The sequence below is a fragment of the Ixodes scapularis genome, unplaced genomic scaffold (assembly GCF_016920785.2).
Source record: "Ixodes scapularis isolate PalLabHiFi unplaced genomic scaffold, ASM1692078v2 ptg003260l_1__unscaffolded, whole genome shotgun sequence".
Taxonomy (NCBI): Eukaryota; Metazoa; Arthropoda; class Arachnida; order Ixodida; family Ixodidae; genus Ixodes; species Ixodes scapularis.
In genome coordinates, this window is record NW_024610310.1 from 118,239 (window position 1) to 145,158 (window position 26,920).

The 26,920-nt window shown below is 46.9% G+C and overlaps 1 protein-coding gene across 1 annotated transcript in view; it reads left to right on the forward strand.

Moving 5' to 3' along the window:
* LOC121834692 (kinesin-like protein KIF21B) overlaps positions 1–26,920 on the forward strand; it is a 116,550-nt gene that overhangs the window by 47,974 nt on the left and 41,656 nt on the right. The window contains exons 7-10 of the mRNA XM_042288420.1: positions 2,569–2,697; positions 5,470–5,637; positions 19,961–20,076; positions 21,769–21,964. Coding sequence (XP_042144354.1) covers positions 2,569–2,697; positions 5,470–5,637; positions 19,961–20,076; positions 21,769–21,964 — 609 coding nt within the window. The remainder of the gene's footprint in view (positions 1–2,568; positions 2,698–5,469; positions 5,638–19,960; positions 20,077–21,768; positions 21,965–26,920) is intronic.

Sequence of the window (26,920 nt, forward strand, 5' to 3'; positions counted from 1 at the left end):
GTTTGGGGCGACAATCCCCATAAACTGTTTCGCCACCGCACGAAGAAAAAATAAACGCTTTAGAGAGGCTTTGTTACATCTGCGTGCGCCGTGGGCGATATACCCTACATGGCTGATACGTTGCCATCCTCCAGTTGGCAGGACCAGCCTGGCCAAGCAGGGTCACCCAAAATTTAGGTTTCTTTTTTAGGGGCAAAGCTCCTTAGGGTCTAGCCTTGCCCGTCCGCCGTCCATGCTCACATCGATTGCCATCCCATCTGTCTTAAGAAAAGAAAAAAAATGTTTGCGCAGTCGACAGGATTCGAAACTGTGCTGGGAGACCCCAATGGGATTTCTGGTCCATCGCCTTAACTACTCGGCCACGACTGCGGGACGAGTAGGGGGCTCTGAGATGTGGTAGTAACTCAAGAGCTGGGCATGTCATGGATGAAACGTTGCATGTAGCCACTCAACGTCTATACAGGAGAGGGCGCTGCTGTCAAATGCGTATATAATTGCGTTAAACTTTGCATGCATTGGCTCAACGTTTATAGACGAGAGGGCGCTGCGGTCAAATGCTCAAATGCATATATAACCACGTTTCATACCGCACATTCTCTTTCTGACATGGACCGTTGACGTAAGCAGTGGCGATGCGTTCCCACGGCTTCTAGCGGATCCAAGCTGATCCGCTAGGAGAACCACAGGCTCTGCATTTCACCGACCATAGCAGTAATAATGAAGTCTAGAAGCCACCCGGAACTCAGCACTACCTATGAGCAATAAAAACAAATCAGCACCATCAGCAATATCTATGAACGAAATCAGGATCATTAGCATCACCAGAGCTTTGCCCCAATCAACATCATTCAAAACGTGGAGATGCGGTCATCCTTTTTTTTTTTTTGTCGTATGCTTGACAGTTGCATTTTTTATACAATTTTGGGGATCAGTTGGCGACGGAGCGCAGTGGCATGGTTTCGGTTTCGATCGAACAGCCATCTCCGTTTGTGCGACGAAGCACGTGCAACTGCAAGCCTGCCGAAGTTGCCCTCATGTGCATGCGAACATGATTGCACCAGCTGGGGAACTCTTGCAGTTCATTGTCTTACGTTTGCTTACTTTTGATGAAAATCTGGCGTGTCGGGAAACAGTAAAACGGCGGCAAGGGGTTTATCAGAATTGCTCGGCAACGCCTACAGCACTGTACACTTGTGGGGCGTCTCAATGTCTCTTTGCAGACATTGAAAGTGGACATTCATTACTAGCCGAAGGCAAAGCGAGGCGTGCAGCAGCCTTGCAGAAAGTTTCGAAAAGCAAAAAAGAAAAGCACCCGCTTGCCGTAAAGCACCTTTGTCTTGTGTACAATTTCGCATTGCACTGCAGTAGTTAGGTGTTTCATCAGTTTGATGCCGCTTCCATTTATTATATTATATAACTACACCCATTTTCACCTCAAGAAAAAAATCGGGTTTTGCGCAATGTTCTTGCGCGGCGCGAAGTAGTTCTTGCGAGATATGGTTGTTGGAGGAAAAAGCGATGCTTTTGGCGTTTGGAACGTGTAGGTCTCGATAAGATAACGTATACCTAGTCTACGATTCACCTACATATATCTTAATTCTCTACATAAACAAGGAAATAAGTAATACTCCGCGAGAACCCGGACTTTTTTTACTACGGTTCTTGAGGTGAAAACGAATATAGTCAACCTGATGCTGCGAGGTTTACTAGGAAGCAGGTCATTTTCAAATAATCTTGAATATGTGCAGTTTGGTCCTCATTTATCTATAGCGGGTACAATTTAACTGAAGCGTTGCAAAAGGTGTCCTGTCTTTGGCATTTGAGTTACAAGTTGAAAGACCCCCAGGTGATCTAGCTTGACCATAATTTGTTTATTGCAGTAAGCAAAGTGCCCTTCGTTTGTCCAGCACTTAAAACAAATATTTTTATTTTTCTAAGAATATCTGCTCCAACAGCTGCTTTTGCTGCTCTGAAACACTGTCTTGGCTGCTCCAAAGGTCACTTTTGCTGCTCCAAAAGACTGTTTGGGCTGCTCCGAAAGGTGCTCCAAAACAACTTGGGCCATTGGCATCGTTGTTAGCAAGAATGGAGGTACTCTGGGTGGCGTGCTTGGATGGGCTTGGGCTGCACGAGCGTTTGCTAGCCAGGGCGCTTGAAATGAATGCTTGCACACTTAGTAGGTTATCGCTCGATTCGGTTTAGGGAATATGTTGCCGGTAGGAGAAGCGAATGAATGGGCCCACCAAGGTAACTGCTGGTGCGCTGCGTTTGCACCACAATAGTTTCATAATGGTGCCCTTCTCCGGTCCTTGGCTCTGGCTTTTAGGTTGGGAGGGGGACCCATTTCTTGTTCTTGGTGGGACGGGGCCTTCATTCGCTGGTAAAGTCCCATGCCCTATTTTTTCAACGTGAGCTCCGATAGATTTTTTGTCCGAAAATCGAAACCTGAAAGGACCGAATTGGTGGGAAAAAATAAAGCCGGAGAAACCACTTGGAAGAAAAGTGGGAACACCAGGCTTTGAAAGTGGTGCCCAAGTCAGAAAACATGGGGCTCGTTTTGCTCTGCAGGTGATCAAGTGCCTCGAATCGGGGGCCCTCTCTCGCACCACGGCCAGCACGGCGATGAACGTCCAGTCGTCCCGGTCCCATGCCATCTTCACCCTGCACATCAAGCAGCAGCGCGTCGTCACCCTACCAGTGAGTGACCCTCCGCCAGGCATTGGAAGCTCTTGTTGCGAGTTGTTGCAACTGTATGCGAGGGATACTACACTTCCTTGGAATTTTTGTTTTTGCTTCGAAGAAGGTTAACACTTTCGGGGATTGCCTTGCTTTGCGACCACTCCATCTAAAGCGCATAAATGCGGAGGGTGGTGCCCACAATTCCTAACGAGCCTACCGGTGTTGAGTCTAGTACCGCCATATTTTCCCCGAACCCGAACAAAAGTGACGAGGGAAGGGTAATCTCTTGGCAACAAATAATCGTAAATCTCGGAAGTAGCGAAACAGAAAAAAACAAAAAAAACTTCTGCTGCTTGGCTTAAAGCCAGCTAACACGGCATGCGTCTTGCATTTGTGTTGACTTGCCTGTGTTGACATATTTGGATCTGGTGAGTGTATCTTCATGCAAAGTATGAACTTAAGTTAAAAAATGATTTTTTTTCCGCTTCTGTCTTTTTATTGTGAGTGATGGAAACGCTGCTCCATTTGTGCCAAATTGCGCCACGAATGAGTCTGCTACGTCTTGCGCTAAAGTGCCACTTTTGCTAAGAACTGCGGCACACTTGCGCTGAGGTGGGCCTAACCAAATCAAAAAGTAAACACGTAATGGTTGATTCGGAGAAGTAGGACACAAAAAGATGAGAGCACAGTCTATAAGTGCGAGTCTAGGGGCTCGTACAGATAGACGAGAAATGCCACAATGTAGCGGCGCTGTTTCAGTGGTCCTAGTCTCGTAGACTCTCTTGTACACCATACAGCAGAACAACCTGAATCTGGGATCCTGAAGTTTCTCGATTTATGCATACATGTAGAACAGGGTCTGTGCTGGGAGTACGGGAAAAAAGCCGCTAAATCGGTAATAGCGGGGGTTGTTAAACCCTCGAAAACAAATTTGTTGCGCAAATTGTTCTCTAGGGGCAATGCAATGAGGGGACAATGGATGAGGCTAGAAGCTGCAGGGTATGAAGAGGAACTCATAAAATTGAAGTTGAAAGATGGACTTCAGCACAAGGAACAAACTAGGAAAAAAAACAGTCATCCCATATTCCCACGGGATCGCTGATTGCAGAAACGTTTGGAGGAGACGTAGTGTTTTACTGAGGTTTCAAAAGGAGTAGGTGGATGGCATTTCAGTCAAACCAAAGAGGCTGCCAGAAGGCTCATCAAGACCTTCAGTTCCTAGCGTAGAGAGTGCGGTGTACGAGATATCGCTAACACGTGGTTTCAAGTACGTGGCACAAACCTCGAGATGCGTTAACGACGGGTTATTAGAACATAAAAGAAATGTAAGCACAAATGCGTCAAACTCAGAAATGGCAAAGCACATTTGGGAATGCAACGGTTTTATTGCTTACTGGTCAGAGACTCAAGTCCTGCATGAAGAGCGAAATGACCTAAAGAGAGTCGTTAAAGAAACAATAAGGATAAAGTCTATAGAAAGCTGCATAAGCTGAGCCTCGATGCAACTTGGAAGCCACAGCAAAAAGTTCCTGGGATTGTAAACAACACCCTAGTTTTTTTTTGTGTTTTTTTATAAAGAAGGAAAGATGTTTGAAGCGGCCGGGTACAAAGTGCAGTAGTCGGCGTGTTCCCGAGGTCAGCCAGATGTAGGCCCTGGAACCCTCTCCCGTCCTCGATGATGAGGGCATTGTATTGTGGGTGGGACCGTTGGTTTTCTTGCGAGTGTGTATGCTCTCTGTGTTTTGAAAGTGCTTTCAACAAAGGAGATAGAAGGTGGTTGAGAGTGGCTGTGCGGGTAATTATAGGATCCTTCAGAAGTAAACCAGTTAGCTGAGTCTGTTCCTCAGACGAAAACTTTCTTCCTTTTCTGCACCAGAGTGTTTAACGACATGATTAGCTACCACCAGCTCGCGTGAGCAGTTGGCCTTTTTAATTGTAGACCCTCTTTTTTTTTAAGCAGACCATGGAGTGAACATTGGAGAACTTCCAATGTTTACTTCGTGGTCTCTCCCGTAAGAGTGGTCCAGATTTGGTCGTGGAGACGGTTTGAAGCTGTTCTCTCGTGCCGGTCCGGTAGTCGTTGAGGATTTTCTTTTTTCGGTGCCTATGAACTTCCACAGTCGCAAGATGACCAAACCGTGTTGAGTCGACAAACCTGTGTCTGAGGAACGTACCGACGTACGACACCTTTGATTCCATCTATCTGTTGTCCAAGCTTCCAGAGAACGAGCGAGAAAGACTCGTGGAAAGGGTGGCAAGTTTGCATTTTGTACAATATTAATGAACTGAATGTAAGTGTTCAAACCCAGCTAAAAATTTCCATTAAATCCTATTGGAATTCCAACAGGTTTTAACTGGAACCAATTGGTTGTAGTGGGTTCCAACTGAAAGCACACTGGCCAATGGGTCTCACCAATTGAAATTATTTTTCCAGTTGGAACCTGAATGGGTTCCAAATGGTTCTCATTGGTTCCTGTAGGCTCCCATGGGCAGTGACCAATTGGTTGGCCAAAAACCCTTTTGGAAGCATTAAGATAATTCCAGTTGGAACTTGATGGGAATTTTCACCTGGGAACGAGCTGGTGTACATTGACCGTGACAGAAAAAAAAGCCCAGAGTGCAGATAAAAAAGGAGACAAGCACTGAGATTTTAATCTTTTTAAACATGTTAAGGTGAGAAAAAGAAAAGGGGAGAGATGAAGCGGCCTTTTTGCCCAAATTGCATGATGGAAAGAAAAGAGGGCTTGAGACACCTGCAGGGTAGGGCCAATGTTTTTCTTTGTTGTCCAGCTGCTGGAAGGTGCGGAGGAGGAGGAGGACAGTGGAGAGGCCTTGAGCGAGTTTGAGACCCTGATGGCCAAGTTCCACTTTGTGGACCTGGCCGGATCGGAGCGGCTCAAGCGGACTGGAGCCACGGGGGTCCGGGCCAAGGAAGGCATCTCCATTAACTGCGGCCTCGTGAGTCCTCTCTCTGGATCTTTTCCTCTCTTTCCTGGTGCTCAGAGCTACCATTGGACTCGGACAGTTACGGGGATCAAAGGAAAGCAACATAGAGGCTGAAGACAGAATATTTTTTTTGCCAGGCATCTCCTTGGAGCAGATAAGCAGGATGTGCTTCATGACCCAGATGAGGGATTGTGTCCCTCCCTGCAATGTCTTTCCATCTTGGCCCTTCCGCCTTCGGTATTCCACCGGAATAGACCCTCTTCAAATGTATCCTTGTGGCAGTCCCAAAAGCCCCAATATTGCCGCTCTAATGGCGGTGATAGGAGGTCTTGCTCGGTTAAATCAAGCACCCTCGATTTCATGTATCGAAGGTGACGTAATAGAAAAAAACATATTTTCCCCTTTCTGCTTTCTACTTTCGAAGACGCTCGCTTTTTTTGGTGTGGAGAAGCCGTGTACTGCTGCCATTAGGGCGTCGGTACAGTGCCTTAAAGGTCACGTGAGAAGGAAAAAACTATTTTTTAAACAGGCTACGTGGAAAAAGATTATGAAAAATGAATTTACAACGAAGAAAAAAAATTTAGAGCTATATTTACGGCGCAGACCGAATTTGTAGTTGGCGCCCGCAGGAGTTGCCGCTGGTCACGGGGTAGGTCTGTGCGCCGTCGCCGCAAAGTCACGTTGCCGCCGCACGCTGAGCGTTGTGCGACGCCGCTTCAACACATTTCGTCACCTTGCCGTCACCGGCGCTGCACAAGTCCATCTCCTTCTGGGCGCAGCCGCAGTCATCTGACCAGTGCACAGGTCTATCACGTCTGTTCACACTTTTTCGGGAGTTTCTTTTTGGGCTCTAAAAGTTACTTATTAATTCTACTCTTTACAGGAGAGCTGTTAAGGGCTAGGTTCCTCAGGATCGTGTCGGGCATATCGCCACAAACCTGCCTAGACAGCTACCGCCATGTATAAGCGTTGGTGACAAGCACACAACCAGTATGGTTTCCGCCGTCGCTCGTAAATGGCGGCAATCTAGGAAACAGCGCAAAAAACAGACGACGAAAAAGAAGCACACGTAATGAGTGCAGCGCTCGTCACGTTTGTTTCTTTGTCTGTTTTGCACGCTGTTTCCTACGCTCTTATCAGTTTCGGTTTGGACTCACAATGGGTCGGCCGCGCGCCCTTTCGGGGGAAGGAGACAGGCTGTGGAAGGAGTGGCGACGTACGCAGCAGTGCGAATGTGTCTGCAACCGCCGCAAAGCCGTTGTTGCCTCGACTTTCACTGCGTCCAGCACTTCAGATTCTCTTGCCAAAGAGCACATCGCTCGCCTGGAAAGCCGCTGCCGAGAACAGAACCAGCGATGCAAAGGGCGCCGACGGTCCAATGCCACGGACGACGATCGTGCCACGGACGCCAAGCGCAAGCTCGAGGCCCGGCGACGACTGCACTCCACGCCGGCTGAACAGTTCCCGGGCTAATGGCGAGGTTCCGGAGGGAGTTTGTGGATTGCCTGTTTGGCGTCACGTGCGAAGACGTTGAAAAGATGTTGGTCCTTTTACGTCACCTTCGATACGCGAAATCGAGGGTGCTTGATTTAACCGAGCAAGACCTCCTATCATAGCCATTAGAGCGGCAATATTGGGGCTTTTGGGACTGCCACAAGGTGACTTTTGAAGAGGGTCTATTCCGGCGGAATTTCGAAGGCGGAAGGGCCAGGTAACCCAAGATGGAAAGAAATTGCAGGGCGCCGTGTGCGACCGATTCGGGTTCACTGGAAACGTATCTACGATCGGCGGCGTGTCAGACGAGAAGTGGGAATCGGGCGCGTTGCGGCAGTGTATCGAGTACAGCTCCGCTGGTCTTCCTTATTTTTTGTTATACTTCAAGCAAAGATGAAGAAGTTACTTTTAGAGGCTTCTGAAAGGGTGCAAGCACGACGTGACAAGTAGGGACCAGTCACGTGACAAGTAGAGACCACTTTTCCGCGCCACCCGCGAATGCCAACAACAAATTCGTATCGTGCCTTAAATATAGCTATAAAAATGTTACTTTTTTGCTGTAAATTCGTTTTATGACTTCCTTTTCCCAACCAGGTTGTTAAAAAAAATTTTCCTTTCCTTGTGTCCTTTAAAGGGCGTAGTGTAGTTGCTGCGTAGCCATCACCATGCATCGAGAACGGCTGCTCCTCGGAAGACGGTGTAGGTGACACTTCGATCTGCAGCTCCGTTAGGGTGCCTTCATTGGCCGGCAGATGCAGGCACCCTACATCGCACGTCCAGGCCGATCTGTTTCGTCTGGTCCAGCGTCTGTCAGAGTAGTTGGCTATTACATTGAAACAAATTTTTGCGTCAGTGAACATGGCTCACCCTGATGATCACGGGTGACCGAAATAACGTCACCCGCTTTGGAAGTGATGCACACAAAGCGCCCACGCGACTCGCAACACAGTCGACAGCTGCGAATCGGCCAGAGCTGGCCGGAGCCGAGCGGCCGAACCGGAGCCATAGCCAAAACGACAATGCTGCAAGTGCCAGCGCCACCCGCGGCCGTCTTCCAACGCTGTGCCGCTTCTCCGGTTGTGTTTCTTACACTATCCCTTTAATCCACTGTAGCGTCGGGTTTGGCTTTGCACAGTGTGGGCAGACTGAATTTCGGAAAGTGTCTATTCTGAAGGTGACCTCCATGCATTTTTTGCCGTCGTTTCACTCGATGTTCAAGACATGCGTTATTCGCAACTCCAACGCCCTATTGGTGGCGGGGCGGTAGTTTAGATTATCCAGGATTTCATGTGCGGCTGCCTGCTGACGCTGGTCGGTGTGCTAAAAATGATGTCCACAAATGCGATGCGGTTAGGGCAGGATCATACTATAGGGGACGGAGGTGTTGATGCGTGGTGGGAAAAGGAGCATGCCGATATTTAAAAGAAACCTCGACTTGCGAAGCTTTGTGGTGGGTGAGCGCATTTTAGGCACCGGCACCGTCACTGTTTGTGGCAAAATATTTTTGAGGGTGATATTGTGTTTGTGCCTTGCCTGGCCTCTAGTGCTCTAAAAAGTGAGCCGCGCACGGTGGCCATCAAGTTGCGGAAGAATCACAGTATTGATGTATTTGTGTCACTGGCTGGCAACTCGCTGCTCACTGTCTCGGTTTTAGGGTGTTGCAACACGTGCTCAAACTGCTCTATGGTTATGGATAGGAAGCTTGGTACCGCTGGCTAATGTGCACTGTTGCATAGCAACTGGAAGATCGCGCTGCGCCTTTAAAGCACTATTTTTAGCGCGCGCCAGGAGCGTTGCCGTGCTGACGGTAGCCAACGGTAGCGTGCGATAATGCTATGTTAAAACTGCCTATTAACATGATCGGCGTGTTTAAGTGTTTTATTTAGTGCTCTATCAAAAATAAATATTTTAATATACCCCACATTTTTTGTACCATGTTACTTGCAATGTTGCAGCCCCTCTTTCCAAAACGGCCCATTCTAAGCTCTCGTCACGAACGGCTGGCTGCCACAGACGCTCTTAAAATGCTTGGAGCATTGCTTTGTAATTACTTGCAAGCCAGTACCATATTTTCCGTGCTATAGTCTGCACCTGGTGTATAGTCCGCAAGGGCAGATTAGGGGTCAAAAATGAAAGGTTTTGCTTAGATAGTCCGCACATGGCACTTAGTCCGCATGCGGCACATAGTCCGCATTTGGTGCCTAATCCGAACGTAAAGATGATCGTACATAGCACACCTTGACCAATTCCTGCTGTGTTGGCTGACAAACAAGCGTGTATCATACATAAATCACTAATTTACTCTGTTACTTATAAGATACTTCGCGTCTTGTCACATTAAACAATCTTAAAACATTTCAAAACTTTGTATGGTCCGCACTTGTACATAGTCCGCAGTGGGTAAAATTTCAACTTTTAAACGTATGTAGTCTGTGGACTATAGTCTGGAAAATATATTATGCGTATTCTGTCCTTTGAAACTGCTTGGAATAAGTAGTCTTGTTCCTTGGAAGGGCCTTAAAGTGCAAAACCATTCCCGATGTGTATTGCTCGACATACCCTGGAGTATAGGAGGTTTTCCCTAGGTTTTATGTACTCTGTCAGGGTTCGCTCGGTCGCGGAGCACCCCGTTCGAGATAATATTGAGACGATCAAGTTCCAACGCATATTCGAAAACAAACCTTCCACAGTCCCCCCTTTTTCTATGAGGAATAATACTGCAGCACAATCCGTTGGGATGGATGCAAAGCCTCAGTTGGTCCAATACCCTCCGGATATAGCTCCATGGAACAACTGCCAGATACATTGCGACCTTACACTGACCAAGTATAACAAAAAGAATGTTCCACAGGAAGTCATAAGGCAGAACTTCTTTGAGCTTCAGACCAAATATCACAAGTATGCCAGTTTTTATACAGACGGGACAAAAAAAGACTCCGTAGTAGGCTGTGCTATGGTGGGACCATCGGTAAATCAGGTGAAGAGAATAAATTCAAAAGCCTCTATACTAACAGCAGAGCTTTATGGTTTGTTGTTAGCTGTTGATTACATAATCAAAAAACGCCTTTCTCACGCTGTAATCTACACCGACTCTTTAAGCTCTCTGAAGGCTGTCGCATCAATGAACCGTGTAAAAAACCCACTGGTTTCCGAGTTAAAGTACAAGATAATCCTGGCTGCAACGAAAAATTTTGACATAGTCTTATGCTGGGTTCCTAGCCATGTTGGCATTCCTGGAAATGAAGCAGCTGATAGTGCAGCCAGTTCTGCTAATAATAGAGAAATTGACACACACCAAATACCCTACTAAGATTACCACAATTCTCTGAAACGTTGCATCAAAGCAAAGTGGCAGCTGCAGTGGAACGGCGGAGCCGGCAACAAACTACATGCAATCAAACCTCTTCTAGGCGAGTGGGAGAGCGCCCGACATCGGGAGCGCTTTTATGAAGTCATACTGTGTAGGCTACGAATCGGTCATACTCGTCTCACACATGGACACCTCTTGAGCGGGGAGGATGCCCCTGAATGTGTGCACTGCAACCAACTTCTAAGTATTATGCACATACTCATTGAATGCCCTATGTATGACCAATGCCGGTATAAACACTACTCACTGCTTTATAAAGAACACATTCCACTACACCTTGCCCTACTACTAGGTGACGAACCGCTCATTCCACATAGTTGTGTTTTTAATTTCCTCACAGATATCGGCCTTCTACACCGACTGTGATTTTACTTTCAATCCTAAACTCATTGTCATATTGTTTACACTTATACACATTCATGTTCATGGCTTTATCATATATTTCGCTACTATAGCTCTTTCCTCTTCTTTAACCCGAATTGCAATAGTCTAAGCTTGGCGCAATATAGCCTTAGTTGCTGATGCGCCAAAAAAAACCCCAATCAGTCAATCAATCTATTGCTCGACATACCATTGCGCGACCAGATTTCTCCTACTTGGGGCAAAGAATAGACTTTTGTTATGCGCTAGAGCTCTACATTACTAGTGGGAGGGTTTGTCATTACGTTGAACACAGATTGAACTGGCGGCCATGCACAAGACCGACCAGAAATTCCCAGCGTATGCGATATACAAAAAGTCCCTAATGAAACTAAGCATCCCGGCCCCTTTGTGCAGTGCTGTTTCGAGCAGAACGCAAGAATTGCTATTTAAACGCGGTCACTTTTTTTCGTTAAAACGGCTTGGTGCATGAAGGCGGACACTCCCTGCCGTCCCCGCTCCTGTGGTTCCTCCGTTTGTCCGCGAGCGGGTGAGCAGCGGTCTGGAGTTGGGAAGAGTTCTCAGGTCGTGGGACCCCAAGAACCTTTCTTAGGGTCCCCTTAATCAAGTGAAGGAACAATTTTAAAGCTATTGAGTGGGTAAAGTTAATGATTCTGTATCTGAATGCTTGGTTTGCACCCAATTACCATATTTGCAGGATTATAATGCGAGGACAAGTTTTTATGCCCTCATATTAAAAGAAAAAAATTATTACTATTATAACGCAAGCCGAGGGCCGTGTAAATTTCCCGCACTCCGGGGCATAGCAGAAGTGCAAAGGCAATGGATATAGAAGAAATATCAGTTAATGTTTTGACTGCACTCATCCCGACTGCCTCATGACCTTCCGTTTACAATCCACTTGGCGACTACGTAAATAAGCAGCAGCAGGGCACCACGGCTTGTCTGGTAGTTCCTTTTTCTTTGACATGAGCTCCTCAGCAGCCCACAATAGCAAGGCACAAAGCAGAAGCACCGACACCAGGCCACTCTGGAGCAGAAACTGAAAAACGCAGAAAAAATACTGCTGAACCCGATAACAATTCTTGTTCTGGTCCCTCCACATAAACAAACACCTAGTGTTGCACGATTGCGTAAACATGGTGGGTGGTCTTGGCTTGGCTTCTGTTGACCTGTATTGAATTGGCCAGTGCCCACATTGCTTCGTTTCTGCGGCGTGCACGTGCTGTGCAAACACAAAAGCAAGCAATAAAAATACTTTTTATGTTTCCTACTCGCCCCTTAACGTGGACCAACAGCTAATAAATCTCCTCCCACAGCCCCACTTCTTTTCCCACCCCATCTCCTGCCGGAGGGATGGCTTTCTCCATTCTCACTTTGCGCCTCTTGGCTGAACTCCGAATAGAACACAAGGTGCGTTTTGGAACACGTAATTCCAAGGAAAAACTCACCTTATGTTTGTGGAAATTCAATAGTTGTTGCCCCCTTTCGTCCTCCCCAATGGATGGAGTTCCCTTTGGCTGTCCCTAAGGGGTCCCTGCAACCTGGGTGGGTGAGAAGCACGGAGTCGCCCAGGGTGTCCCCGCTGCTGGCAGCTACACTCATTTGACTCACTCTCACCAACGTGTGCAAAGAATTGTAGCCCACTAAAGGTTGCACTTGAAATGGAATACGGCAGTGGGCACAGTGTGGACCTGGAGGGTAACAAAAGCCAGCAACTGCGGGCACTTGGGGATTTCTGCAACCCTGTATTCCACTCTAACATCAAGGAGGGAGGGCACACAAAGAGCGTTCCCAGCTGCATTGAGACCAATTGGATAGCCAATTGGAACCAATTTGTGGAAACCAGTTGTGTTCTGGAACTCGCAATTGGAATTACACACTGGTATTTTTCTTACTGGAACCGAAACCTATTGTTGTTTAAAAATCCATTTGGAAAAAAAAATGCATTTTTTTCCATGGAGTCCATACCCAAATATGTTTGGGGGAGACGTGGTAACCCTGGAGCGAGGGGAGGAAAAAGGATGGGCAGACGCAACTCATTACTTGCTGGGGGCTCCACTCTGATTCCACTTGGTAGTTCAGAAGGTTGTGCTTGTTCACGGTCAAGCACGACCTCTGCGAGGAATTCAGATTGGATATAAATAATGATTGAGATTCATTCATTAACACGAATCACTCGAGGTTTCTAGGTCTTTTTAAATAGTTAACTCGCCTAGAAGTGTCAGATGTTCCTCTCATCCTTTACAGATATGAGGAACAGCAAAATTTTAAAGGTCTTTATTTTTTTATTGCGTTTAGAGAGGGAATTAAACTAGCAAATACTGTAAAATACGCGAATTAAGACTTGATACCTAACCACTACACAAAGCAGAATCCTAGCTGCTGTCGTAGTGGTCCTGACCTTCCACTTAAAATGGGCAAAAATACTGTAAAATAAATAAATGTTGCTAGTTGGAAGTCTTCGTTGTCCGTCCCCCCTTTCTGTGTATCTTCCTCATGTCTAAAAAAAGGGCAAGGGCCCACTCAAAATTTGGAGATACAGTAAACTTTCGTTAATTCGACCTCGACGGGACCTTGAAATATGGTCGAATCATCCGAATGATCAAATTAAAAAAAGGACAGAAAAACGGTTAAAATCAAACTTTCTTTTATTGTCCAAAGTACTCACGAATGGTCTGCTGCCGTCTGCGCTTAAAACGCGCGTCCAAAAGCATGCTTTGGTGAGCAGCGTAACTAAACGCTAAACGTCATTTCCCCAAAAAATCGCGCGCTACAAAAAAAAAATAATAATAAAACGAAAAAAGTAAGTTTTACGAGCAGACTGCCGCCAAACCAAAGTCAACTCAACAACAACAACAAAAAAAAAAGAGAATTTGCGTTTTTTGACGTGCAAAATGGACTGACACGATGCTACAGAGAAGCGCACTTTGAGAGCGCGCGCTGAAATAGCTTTGAGCTGACTTTGGCGCCGAACGGCCAGACCGTCGGCGACCAAAAAAGAAAAAGAAGAAAAAAGGAAAAGAGAACTCCCGCTTTCTGGTGCGCAAGATGGAGCGCACACGATGCTACAGAAAAACGCTTTGAGAGCAAGAGTGCGCGCTGGGTCATGTGCACCCGACCATCTGCCATGTTCTCCGCGCTACTCCACGCCAGGTTGGTTGCACTGACTCGTGTCATTCGCTAAGGTCCATCTCAACGGCGTAGAAGAGCAGACGCATACTTGCGCACGTTCTTGCAGCAAAGGGTCAGTGTTTCGCCGTACGTTGGTGGTTTTTCTGCGGTGGTGCCGAGCAATGGTGAGCCCGCGTGCATTCGCTCGGGACGAATTATACAATACAATACAATAAACTTTATTTCTTCAGAAATACTGGAGGGGTCCCGAGCCATAAAGCTGCTAAAAGCAGCTTGACTGGGTTTCCCTTATACATGGCAGCAGCTCGGACAACAAGCATAGAAAACACTTTACCAGGGTCGCTAAACTCGTCAAGCACAACTTTGTGTCCGAAAGTTGCGGAACGCGCTAATTGGACTCTCGCGCCGCTGACGTCGCGCCGAGCGAGGTGTCAATCATTCGAAGCAAAGTTCATCGAGGCGCGCGTGCGGCGCGTGAGGGGCGCGAGGAGCCCGCTGATTGAGCGGCTTCGCCGATGACGTAGCGCCCATTTGTCCCTACATCCCTACGCCAAGCTAAAATTAATGCTTTGCAAATTGTCCCTAGGCGACCGGCTGACGCTCAAAATCCCTCCAAAGTTCGTGTTAACAAGAAACCTCGTTTGTCGAAGTTGTCGCTGACGTCAAAGTGACGTTTCCAAACTTTGCGAGAGCCGCGGTTTCAGCTCGAGATCTTCGCTTCGGATCGAGGCGAAGTTAAACTTTGTCAAGATGGCGGTGCCGTACGCTGCGGCCGAGCTTATCTTCCGCCACCGTCGGCGTCGCTACTGAGACCACTGGGGACGCCTTTCAACTCCCCGACGACGACTTTCGGCGACAGTACCGGCTATCCAAAGCCGTTGTGCCTTGACTCTGTGACGAGCTTCGTTCGCCGCCTCGGACTGTGGAACAACAAGTTTTCTGCGCGCTCCGGTTCTTCGGAACCGGTAGCTTTCAGGGCATGGTGGCGACTGACGAGCACCTGTCAGTCTCCCACATGACTGTGAACCGGGCTGTCAGAGTTTTTGCGGCTGCCATCGCTTTTTTTTTATTTTATTTTTTTCTGTAATATCCGAAGAGGTACTAATAAGCTGGTATACAATTCAGAATGTTGGAAAACAAACAAGAACCGGGGTAATTCTTGGGTAAGGTCGAGTCTCCCAGCAGCCGGCAGAATTATTTCCCCCAAATTCTACTGGCAGTCGTCACTCATTGGCGGTCAAATCAATTCATCGAACGACGTGTCATCGACAGATCGTTTCATCGGCACGCGATGTAATCACATGAAAGAGATTGTCTTCCGTTAGAGGTATATACGCATTAAGCATTTTCCCACCTTTAAACATGTAAGTGGGGTGTCCCATAACTAACACCCTAATAAGTGTAGCGATGGACCTTATAAAAAAAATGTAAACTTCACACCTTTAAAAATGTGTGATTTTTTAAACACGTTTCTTAAAACGTACGATAATGCCTACACCTTTTTATAAAGATGTAAAACTACAATACCCCTTCTCGTCAGGCACGCAGCCAAGGGGAGGGGGGGGGGGGGGGCATAAGGCCTGGCCTTCCCGCCCCCTCCCCCCCCCCCCCCGAAATTTTCCATTTTGCTGGGGCCTCCTCTCCTCCCTCCCCCAATAGAGCACTTCGTCATCGGCGCCCCCCCCCCCCCCCTTTAACCGAAAATCTGGCTACGTGACTGCTTCTCCTCAAGGTGTAATTACCACAGTACATTTCTTTTTTGGGGTGTACACAGTGGCCCGGGACCCATTAATATGACTGAACAAATAAATTACACAAACGAATCGCCGAAACAGCACGTTGCTTCTTGGCGAGTGTCGAGGCAATATCGTTCGAAAACCGGCTTCAATATTGGCCGGATGTACGGTTTTGCGCCTCGTCCCTACATCCGGCAGGTATGGGAGTACCAATGCAAATAAACGATTTATGTATAATAGCACTGGCACCACTGATTTCTTAGGAGGCTAGATCGTGGATAGAGGCCTGTATTCTGGGGTCGAGCGGCACCACCGGCAGTCATCGCTTGACACAGCTCAATTTTATTACGTTAGTAAATTGTTCTCTACCATGAAACTTCTATCATGTTTCCGCAAATAACAGTTAATATTGTGGGCAAGAATATTAAACGCGTTAGAATACCAATCTTGTTTAACTAAATGTTGTGTGGTTGAGGGTCCAGGACTACTTTGTTGGGCGTTAACTGTTATGTGTTTAATGAGACAAGGGCTACCGAGAGTTATTGTGGAGTCATCCGTGATTTCGGAGTCATCAAAGCTCAGCAAACGATAAGTTAGAATGCCTTTACTGGGGATTTTGCATCGTTTTGACCGCTTGTACATAGTGCTTCATGGTGGGAGCTTTTTCTTTGAACTCCTGTGAGGGCTCCCGTGACAAACTGAAACTCGGAGCGTGCCGTTCAGTCGCTCGACGTGCCATTTATTTAGCAACCGAAGCAAGCGACGTCGGTAAAGTCAATCGTGCTCCGGCCAATTTTTTTTTTAATCGATGTTCAAACGCTTGACGAATGTCTATTTGATCTCCAAGAACCCGACATAATCATCGCAGCACGTCATAAAATGCTCGCCCTCGAGCACCGCGTACAAGCTTCCAATTTTCACGTGTTTCTCCCTTAGACTTGCGTGTATTGCCTCATGATGTAAAAGGCCAAAGCAACAAGGACGAAAACATAGGGAGAAGTAGACAGGACGCGGCATATTGCCTGTCGTCAAGCAATGGCCGCCGGTGAGGCCAGTGACGGGCTCCCAATTCGCGATACAGATTTGCACTGTGAGAGTTCTAATGCATTACACCCGCCGAGTGCTGCACGGAGAACAGGCTCCGAACGAACTTGCCGAATGCACCCAGTGCAGACTGATGCTGTCGCCATAGATATTGTAGAAAAGTACCGACCTCAAACCGAAACTAGCGCCTTTTTGTTCGACGTGATGGGTGGGAATGCGAGAGTGCAGTCGCTGCCATCGTTTAAACGTTGGTTGCTGCAACGTGGGACTTACATTTGCGATGACTTCCACTTAAGCAACTCGGCAGTCAGAGATATCTACAGACGGCGTAAGTTTCCGAAACCAGTTGACTACAAAAACAGCATACGCTTGAGGAAATTGATGGCACTGTACGCGCAAGAGCTTGCTTCGTTTTAAGCATAATATTATGAGTGAATAACTGAAAGGATACGACTTAAATCTAGTTCTTTGGAAGAGCTAGCAATACGTTTCGTAAGTCTTTTTATTTCCCTGGCATTGAGAACGAGAGCTTTCTCAAAACAAAATATGACGGGGCGAGATAGCTGCCGTTCAAATATGACTTTGCTTGAGTCTCGGGCAACGTCTCCATGTTTAGCCTTCCCGGACGCTGAGTGAATCCGTCGCAGGTTTTTGCTGTGGGAGCTTTGTCGAAAAATGTTGCACTTTTCACCCATACACAAATGATGCTAGATCTCGCGGCCCCTGTGGTTGTCCTGGGCCTTTCATTACACACTGGTAGGTTTCAGCGTCTGTACGGCTACAAAACGACTCAAATTTCGCAAATAAAAGACGGGCCGTCGATTCCTTTCTTCGTGAAATATCAGACGCTTACAATTCAAGCTCGCGTTTGAGTTTGTGGCCCGCGGGACGCGATTTCGAGCAGAAAACGAACTTTTTCTTTCAGTTCCGCTGTGCGAATGCCTCATCGTAGCAGACGAACTCTCGTCGTCTGCTCTCGCTCCTCGCCTGGGCGAGGCATGACGGGATTGTCGGCGCTAGAGAGCCCAAAGACGACGTACAGCGAGCGGCGTGAACGCCCGCCTCCCCGCGCTGTCTCGTGCTCTCGTGCACCGCCTAGGGATCGCGGGGGATTTTTCGTCAAAAGTTGCGAAGTTGAGCGCGCGCAGGAAGGAGGAAACTTTGCGGCGTTCTTTTGGTCACTCCCCCCGCTACGTCAAAAAGCGAAGAATGTTTTGCTCCACGAGTTTGGCTACCCAGGATGATAAGAAAAATAAAACAAGGTCACGTAACATTGAAGTAGCAGAAGAACAAAATTAGTCATGAATAGTTGAAACAGTAGGTACGTAAGTCTTCTTTATCCGATGCGGTGTCTTCCCGAGTTCAAACTATCCAACTTTTCCTCTTATAGAAATGTATGGGCGCTCGCCGGGACTTTTGAGCACGATCGAATTAAACGAAAAGTCGAATCAACTGAGGTCGAACTAAAAAAAAGTTTGCTGTAATGTGAAAAAATAGGGGATGGGCCCTTGTCCGGTCATATACTTTACATATCAGTGTACTGCGCGTATTTCCTCAGATCTTGTAAATTTGGGTGGGGGCGCTAAACGTGGAATGAATGGATGCACGGTATTCTACGGGAGGACCCATTGTTCCCATCGAAATTTTTTGAAAAACACAAGTTTTGAATAAGATACGTGTTCTTGCCGAAACTTGGGCGGAAAATGAGGGTTCGGCGATGCGTGGTTTACTTTGGCAGTTTAAAAAAAAAAGACATCTGAAATGTACAGGGGAGAACACCCTGTACATTTCGAATAGTTGCCCTCTATTGTTCAAAAACGGTGTCTTTTTTTAAAGCGATTTATTCGAACACCGAATGCCAAAGCAACATGCGCGCATTTCGGCTCCTCTAATGATGCGCAGCCACTCTGGTAAATGTGCCCAGTTTCAGCTTAGGATAAATGTTGCTACCAGCAATCATTGGAGCTCTGGAAACGCCTAACCATGCACTTTCCCAAATGTGACGCTCGCCCTGCATTGGCTCTGATGGCTCGTAGCATTATCTGCGGTGGGAGGGGAGTATGGCATCACCCCTGCACAAAGTAGGCTTTTGGAGCGTGAATGTTCCACAGTTACTTTATGCAATGTTGGCTCTGTTGCCGTTTCCTCAACTCCCTAGATTTGTCTGGTTTGGCCCGAAAAAGGCTCTAGCGTTCTGCAGCCAATAAGATACGATAGGAATTGTTGCTACTACAGTTGAACCCCGCAATAACAAAACAACCGGGAAAGTAAATTTTTTTTGTTCTCGCTAGAATTTTGCTGTTGCGAAAATGGACGAGAAAGCGCACCTATTACGTTCCATGATGCTGTCCTCTGATTTCAGAATCGTAGAAAATGAGCTGCACTGGGTGCTGAAGTCCTCCGCAATATCGGACTTTTTTCCGCCTTTCGCAACTTCGGCTATGATTGCAGACTTCTCCTGAAGCGTCAAAACTCGCGCTTTTTAACGGGAGGCGGCATCTTTCCGACAGGCCACATAAAAGGTAGTAAACAAGGAGTGAGCGATCTCTGAGTGCACGCGGCAGACGGCTAAATGGCAGCGGGCGGCCGGCGGTGTCGTTGTGTGAAACGTCGGATACCTACGTAGTTGCCAGCAGATGGGCTGGCAAAACAGTTTTCAACAACCAAAAAAAAAATCTCGTCGCCTTTGTTATAATTGTTCGACTGAATGCAAACAGCAATGGCCGCGCCGATGCTTGTTGAAAATGTATGTGCCTGACTTGTCGGATGAGTGTGCTGCTCCCTTCTTATACTTCTGGGTTTCCAACTGGCTCATGTCCCGAAAAACTGTTGCAGATCACTACCTGAAACTTTTGTTGATGTGGGACTGCTTTTTTAAAAGCTCTTCGCTGTTGATAGGGTGCAAATGTATTGAACTCTATGGACGTTTGCCGAGAATTTCGTTCTTGAGGAGTTCAGCTGTAGTAACTACATTGACAACCCGCGAGAAAACTAGCTCCATTTGTGTAGTTGGGACGCAGCTCTACGGCTCGGAGAGACCCGGTTAAACGTTGATTGAGGAAGACCCTGTGAAGCTTTTTGCCCCTAGTGTGGCCATTGGGTTGGCCCACGAGCACGTTTTGGGTATTCCTGCCACTTGGCACGTGCACGACTGCAAACAAGTTGGGCATTTCAGCTGGATCTGGGGAACGTCATCTCCGCACTGGGCGACGCCTCCGGCAAGATCTCCCACGTCCCGTACCGGGACTCGAAGCTGACCAGGCTACTCCAAGACTCGCTGGGCGGGAACAGGTCAGCTCTCTCGCAAATATTTGACATTGCATCAAATACAGAATTCAATACTTTTGTATTTCGATACTCGCATGTAATGTCGATTAAATGTCAGTAAGTTAATAAATCGCAGCTGGAATTTGTTTCCCCAGAAATGTACATCTTGTCACCGTGGAAGCACAAAGACAACGTCTGCTTCAAAAAGACCTGCATCAAAGTTTTTCCTTGTTAGGTCAATGGCCGAGGTGACCATCTTTGACTATGTGGATCGTTTTCACGACAGCCCTTCATTGCAAAGGGGAAAAGGCAGCACTGCCTCGTTCACGCTAGCAGTGTTGCACGCTAAACACGAAAGCTGTTTTATTGCATGGAAAACAACTACAAATGAAACAATGCCCACCTTGTTCATTTCGATATATGTTGGCAGACTTTTAGGCAAACTGCTGTTTAGAAACGGAGATGCCCTGCCACTTCAGCCTTTCTCCGAGCACGCCAGTGCAAAGCTGCCTGCTTAAGGGGACATGCACCGGGGGAAAGCAGGGATTTTATTAGTTACGGTAACGGAATGAAATGTTCAGTTTATATTTCTTTTTCTTTTACAAACTGTTTTGATATACCTTACTTTTTATGTTCTGGAAGGAATGCACATTATGATATTAGGTTCTCGAGTTTTGTGGTTTCATAAACATTGGATATACTAGCCTTTCTAGAATTTTACATAAATGATATTGATGTAGCCGGTCAATATTGTACATTTACGTTTATTTATATTTACTCTAATTACAAAATGTAATCAGTATCGGACATGAACCCTTAATTATTATCGAAGATTGCAGTCGTCATTTAATTTTTGAGCGGTGTGCCGATACACGTTGGCTCAAGAAAAGTCGATGGCTGCCTCAACATTTTGCCTTGTACAACGTCTGCTACAAAAAGTGGGATGCCGCTTCCATCACCTTTTCAGTTAAAACTCGGCCTAATAAACCAGAGAGGGGGGGGGGCCGCAAATTCCTCGGTAAAATGGGGAACTCTTTGGAATCAGAAATGCGGCATGCAGAGAGCTTCGCTGACACCTGAATCCCGAAGGGCTCACGTAGGAGTTCAGTTGGTGAAGGAGCTCCAGGGAAAACGAAGGTTTTTTTCTGACATGGCAATGTCATGGGCAAAGCATGAGACCTAGCAGAGAGGCAAAAAAAGACCTGAAAGGGTATTTCCCAAGAGGGTAGGGACAAGTGTCTCTTTCCGATGCCGAGCATGCATGCTCCACAAGAGCTGGACCGTCGATGTTGCCTAGGCCCCACAGAAGGGTGAACAAATGAAGTGCCTCGAAGTGCCATCTGGTAGAATGGACTAGGAAAAGCTAGTTTGTTTTTTCCTCCTGCAGTCTTATTGCTCACATGCCAGCAACAAAGACGCAGTTTAAACAAACACATTTTTTTTTCGGGATTGCTTAATTAAATCGGGCCGGCGGTCACATTTATGCGGGTATTTTGAGTTCATAAAAGCGTCGAGCCCCAATGGGAATCTGTGGGGGAATTAGAATATGTTAGTTAAATCAGAAATTTTGTAAATTAGTTTTTTTTTAATAGTTGAAAAAGAGATACTCCGAACAGCAAAGAAGGGCTCTGAATTGATTTCAATGGCAAAGACCATTTGTGTGTTTGATAGTGTACCTTGGAACGCTTGTGTGGAAGCCATTTGTAAACCCTGCAGCCGCACCCTGATGATAGCGTGCGTGTCGCCGTGTGACCGGGACTTCATGGAGACCCTGAACACGCTGCGGTACGCCAACCGTGCGAAGGACATCAAGAACAAGATCACGGTGAACCAGGACAAGTCGAGCCAGACTATTTCCCTGCTCAGGCGGGAAGTGCAAGACCTGCAGCTGGAGCTCATGGAGTACAAGCAGGTAACTTCAAAGATCAACCTAGATTCTCTCTATCGAAGAATGGTTAAATATTTGATTGGTATGCCATTTTTTCGTGGGTACCGTATTCACTCGCATAGTGAACACACTTTTTTTTCCCGAACAATTGACACATATCTGGGAGGGGGGGGGGGGGGGGCGTTCATTGCACGGGGTAAAATATTTGCATTTACACACTTTGTGCAAATGTCATATCAGGTGCCCATATGACACGGCAATGTACTGTGGCACGTCTCCAGTGATGGTGGCGCACCCACGGCTGGTCGTGGGCGCACCACAGTAACCATGATTTATAAATTGCAAACCCTTTTAGGGCGTTTTCGGGGTTCCTTTTGCCAAAAGAAAAGCGCCCTACGAAGCTCACTCAGCACGAAAAGCAAGGCGACCGTTCTTAGGCGATATATATTGCTAGTATCCGGCGGGCACACTAAGGTGTAATCCGCGATTACGCATATAAGAACTTGTACGAAGTCCGCCCGCCAAAGCCCGCCCGCACGGATCAAGTTTCATTCATGGACTGGCTACCAGACACTCTCAGCCTACAGCGCAGCGTGTACCTTACTGTGCCATTTTGTTACGGATTAAATAAATGCATTTAAATCAACAACTAAATACTATCAGTTTACTATCAGTTTGTGGTTGGAAGGTGGAAAGGAAAAAAAAAGCTGCCACATGGCTTGACTAGTCCCGAGCCACCTGAATAGCAGTTGACACGCAGGCACCAAAGTATTTACGCATGATTAGGAAAAAAGTGAAAACATGAGAGAACACGAGAGAAAAATTGATTAATGTCATTATAGAATGCAAATTCAGTTTGAACAGACTTGCATTAGGAGACAGAGCAACTTTAACCCCCCAAAAGTAACACTTTTCTTCTATTCATTTTGGTTTGAGATGAGTACCTCCACACTTGGCTTCTATTAGGTTTGGTTTTTAAATGAGAATGATTGATTCCCTTAAGCTGCTCACTGACAGCTTGTTAAGTTCTCTATTTTTCCTACTGAACTGATTCAGTGTAGTCGGAAGGGTGTATGATGTAGTGTATTGTCCGTAAGTAGTCCTAAACAATGGTACTTCCCATGGTTTACAGTTCGCGTTGGATATGCATATACCTTTTTTGTTGGGTTTGCTAAGTCTTAGAGATAATCCTGAGATTGATTTTTTTCTACCATATATTTCTAACATAATCAACATTCGTACAAATCAAAAATTTTCATTACTCCAAGTGGATTGAAAACAATGTTCACTGGATAATCCAGCGTAACATGAGAAATGCTTCTTAATATGTTGTCTTTTTGTAATATAAATACCCAGAGTATCTGATATTAGGCCTAACCACTTTCACGATTTCACTGTCTGAAAGCGGACCACACACGACTGCTTATTTGTTGACATGAATGCATCCGATAGGTGAAGAATTACCGGGGTTCGGCAATTCCTCGACCCAAGCTTCGTCGAGTGTGCGCCACACTCGTAAGGACCGCAACTACGCACTCGCGGCCTTTACGAGAGCGGCTTGGCTTGGCTTGACTCAGCCTGACCGCTTGACGGCAAAAAAAAAAAAACTGGCTTGGTGGCTCGCTAAATTAAACGCAATTCGAGACTCGCGGATCCCAAAGTTGGGGGTGCATTGATTACGGGAGGGGAAAAGAAAAGTTAAAATATTGATGACTTTTGTGGGGGGTTCATTATACGAGTAAATACGGTACATATTGTAATGATAATTCTCCTCAGTTACTTAGTCAATCCATCCTGTTCTCACTTCCGGTCGTCTTCCTCCTCCTTTCTTTATCCTCATAGCACCCTTAAAGGGGCACTCAAGTGGTTTTTGGGGAAGCTACTTTTTGATGCGATGGCGTTAAGGAAGTGTCGGTGAATGAGTATTTTCAGTTTTACAAGGCAGAACCGCTTAATAATCACGCGGGAATAAAATACGTTCCTGCGCCGAGCAAAGAAATTATCGTATGTTTGAAAATTTTGGTGGTCTTTGTGAAGTTTCGCTAAAGAAACAATTTTCAGTTCATTTAGATATGTTGCGCATGATAATTTCACAAGACGTAAAATATTTCTAGCTTAGAATATGTGATACTGCAATTATCGTTTCACAAACAAGCGTCTACGTTTTCTCCTTGCCTTCTTCCGTGGGGGGTGAATTTCCCGTTTCTTCAAGATGCGCGGAAGCGAACGTGTCGTGAACTCTTTCCCTCCGGGTTTTCGGGAAGTGCCTTTGTGTCTCCAGGCCCGTTCACACACGTGCGTCCGTAGCGACCGCAACGACTGGAACAACCGAAACGACCGTTGCAAAGGTCTGCAAACGTCAGTTGTCATAGCGACGGAGGGACGCACGTATGTGTCGTTCACGACGCAAGGAGTTGGAGCGAGCCCACTTTCCCCGCTGCGTTGAAAACAACCGCAACGACAGACCGATCACAGGTCGAGGAGAACTGGTTGCGCGCGTTGTATGCCGGTCGTGCCGGTCGCGGGCCGGCTCCTTCTATCTGCAAACATGGCGCCGGTGGTGATCGTCGACGTGGACGGCGTGGTGAAAGTTTATCGTTCCGCGTAAAAGCGCTATCCTTGACTGTGATTTTTTGTCGTGTGTTGCTATGCTAACCCAGCACGTACTAGAAGGGAAGATCCACCTACTCGTGCGCCTATGTCGTGGCGGCAATCTCAAGTTGGCAGAAACGCCCGTGTCGTCGTGTTTGTTTACTTCGACTACAGTGATGATTTCTAAGCATTTGTGTCCTCGAACATCGTTTGGATTTCTTATTTGGAGAATTTCATGCATGTGCTAAATTTGAAGGTATTACTGGTGCGTACCGCACAAAGGATGAGAATTTTCACACGTTTTAATCACCGGAGAAAAGTGATTAGTGTTAGCAATCCTGAACGCTCGCGACGTCTATCTGATCACGAAATCGTATTTCTGCGTTGCTATATCGCTGCAAAGATTACATCATCTTTTATAATTGTAGGAAAGGCGTGTGGCGATATTTGTACTATTGTCAAAGTCGTGTATTAGAGTCGTGATCGTCCAAGACGACGTACTGCATCTTTTTCTTTTCTTTTTTTCATCCACTGTACCCTGCAAGTCTATCATGAAAAAAATAATAATAATAAAGCTTTAGGCTATCGAACACTGTGTCTATATTCTGCTACGGCATTGAGTGGCAGTGCGTCCCCTTTTTAGAGGCGCCGCTGACACAGCTGACGGCGGCGTAGAAGCGGTCGCCGTGCTGACGACCTGTTGCGCCTGTTACAGTGGTTGCAGGTGTGTGTGCATGCGGCACAGAGCCGTCGTTCCGGTCGCTGCGGTTGCAACGGACGCAGTCGTAGTTGACGCGCTCGTTGCACATGTCCGAACCAGCCTTCCCCCTGTCCTTCCGAGGCGAAAGTCAGCGTGGCGACATCGTTTGACATCATGTACCAGAGGTTACGCTGCAATGCCAAACGTTGGTTTGGTTACGACTTGCCCCAACCGCAAATCGAAGAACGCCCGAAAAGGTCTGCGTTTCGTCGTCCTCGGAACCCGAACACAACTCCGAAGCGCTGCTATCGTCCACATCGCTCGTTGGAGTGGCGTCATAGGAAATCATCCCCAGGTCGGCTGTCCGCCGAAGAATTTCAACCTCTAACGGCGTCAGGTCCTCGAGCGTAGAGAACTCCGCCATGATCGAAGCTCGAATGTCAAAGAGGTTCGGCCGGTGCGGCTACCTCGGAATCACTGCGCGACGGAACGTCGTTCAACGCCATTAGCCCGAGATCGTTTTGATATGCGAGCAGTGACCAATGAAAGTGGTTTCGCTTTCGGATGGATCCGAAGTTTGGCGGCCTTCAATTACATTTTTATTAAAGAAATAATCACCGTATGACTATATTTTCTGGTTATTAGAGATACTTAGGGCGTCTAGATTCAGTTGCCATCATCAAAAACACAAACTTAAAAACCACTTGAGTGCCCCTTTATAAGGAAGAAACAAAGTTTCTCTTTCAATAAAAAAGTTAATGTGATCGTAGTTCCGTCCGCAAAAGTTGTCCACATTCTTTACGGAACTCTTGGCGCGCTCGTGCGAGTTTTAGATGCGTTACGTGCTCAAGAAAGCAGCGAGTGTGCCAGGTCTTTTGTCAGTAATGTCCTCGAGGTAGCAGGCGACAGGCCCCCTCCGTTTCTAGATTCGATAAGGCAATCGGGGAAGGAGCAGCTCTCCTGACAGACTGCCAGGTCCGTCTTGCCAGAACTCCAATTTGAAACTCGGGCATATTAGGGTCACCAGCTTCTGACATATTGCCAGTTTCTTCCCGACTTGGCCGAATGGCATCCCGTCCCTGTCTACGAATTTCCTGGAGTGAAGCGCGCCGAGTGTCCGTGCAACTTTGTGTCCCGTTTAGCTCAAGGCTTGTCTCAAAGGCAGCGTTGCGTCACGACCGTGTAAGACTCTGAACGGTACTTCTTTTATAGTTTCTTGCTGCGATGTGTTCAGTGCAAACATTGCCTGCTGGATAAACTTGCCGCCCAATTAGTATGCATGGAGTTTACATAGGTGGCCAAGATATCGGTAAGTGTACGGTTGTATTTCTCAACTCAACCGTTCGTTTGAGGATGATACAGATGTCTGAGAATGTCGTATGCCGTGCCTCGCCGGACAGTTTCTGAAAAGGTGAGACATGGACGGTGCACCACGGTCTGGGATCATTGAGCGTGGTGTCTTGGAACAATGTTGACCTCAATAAACTCCTCTGGGGAATCTGCGGTAGCAATATTCTATACACTGTATTCAAATATCGCTGGAATATTAGATAATCTTATGCCCAGGCATGCTCAAATAGTGGACTTTAAGTTTCTGGCATATAGTGGTTTTGACCGAATATTTTCTAAATGATTATGGAATAGTTGCTCCAAGCTGGGCAGCGCCGATAGTCGGGCGAGTTGGTGCT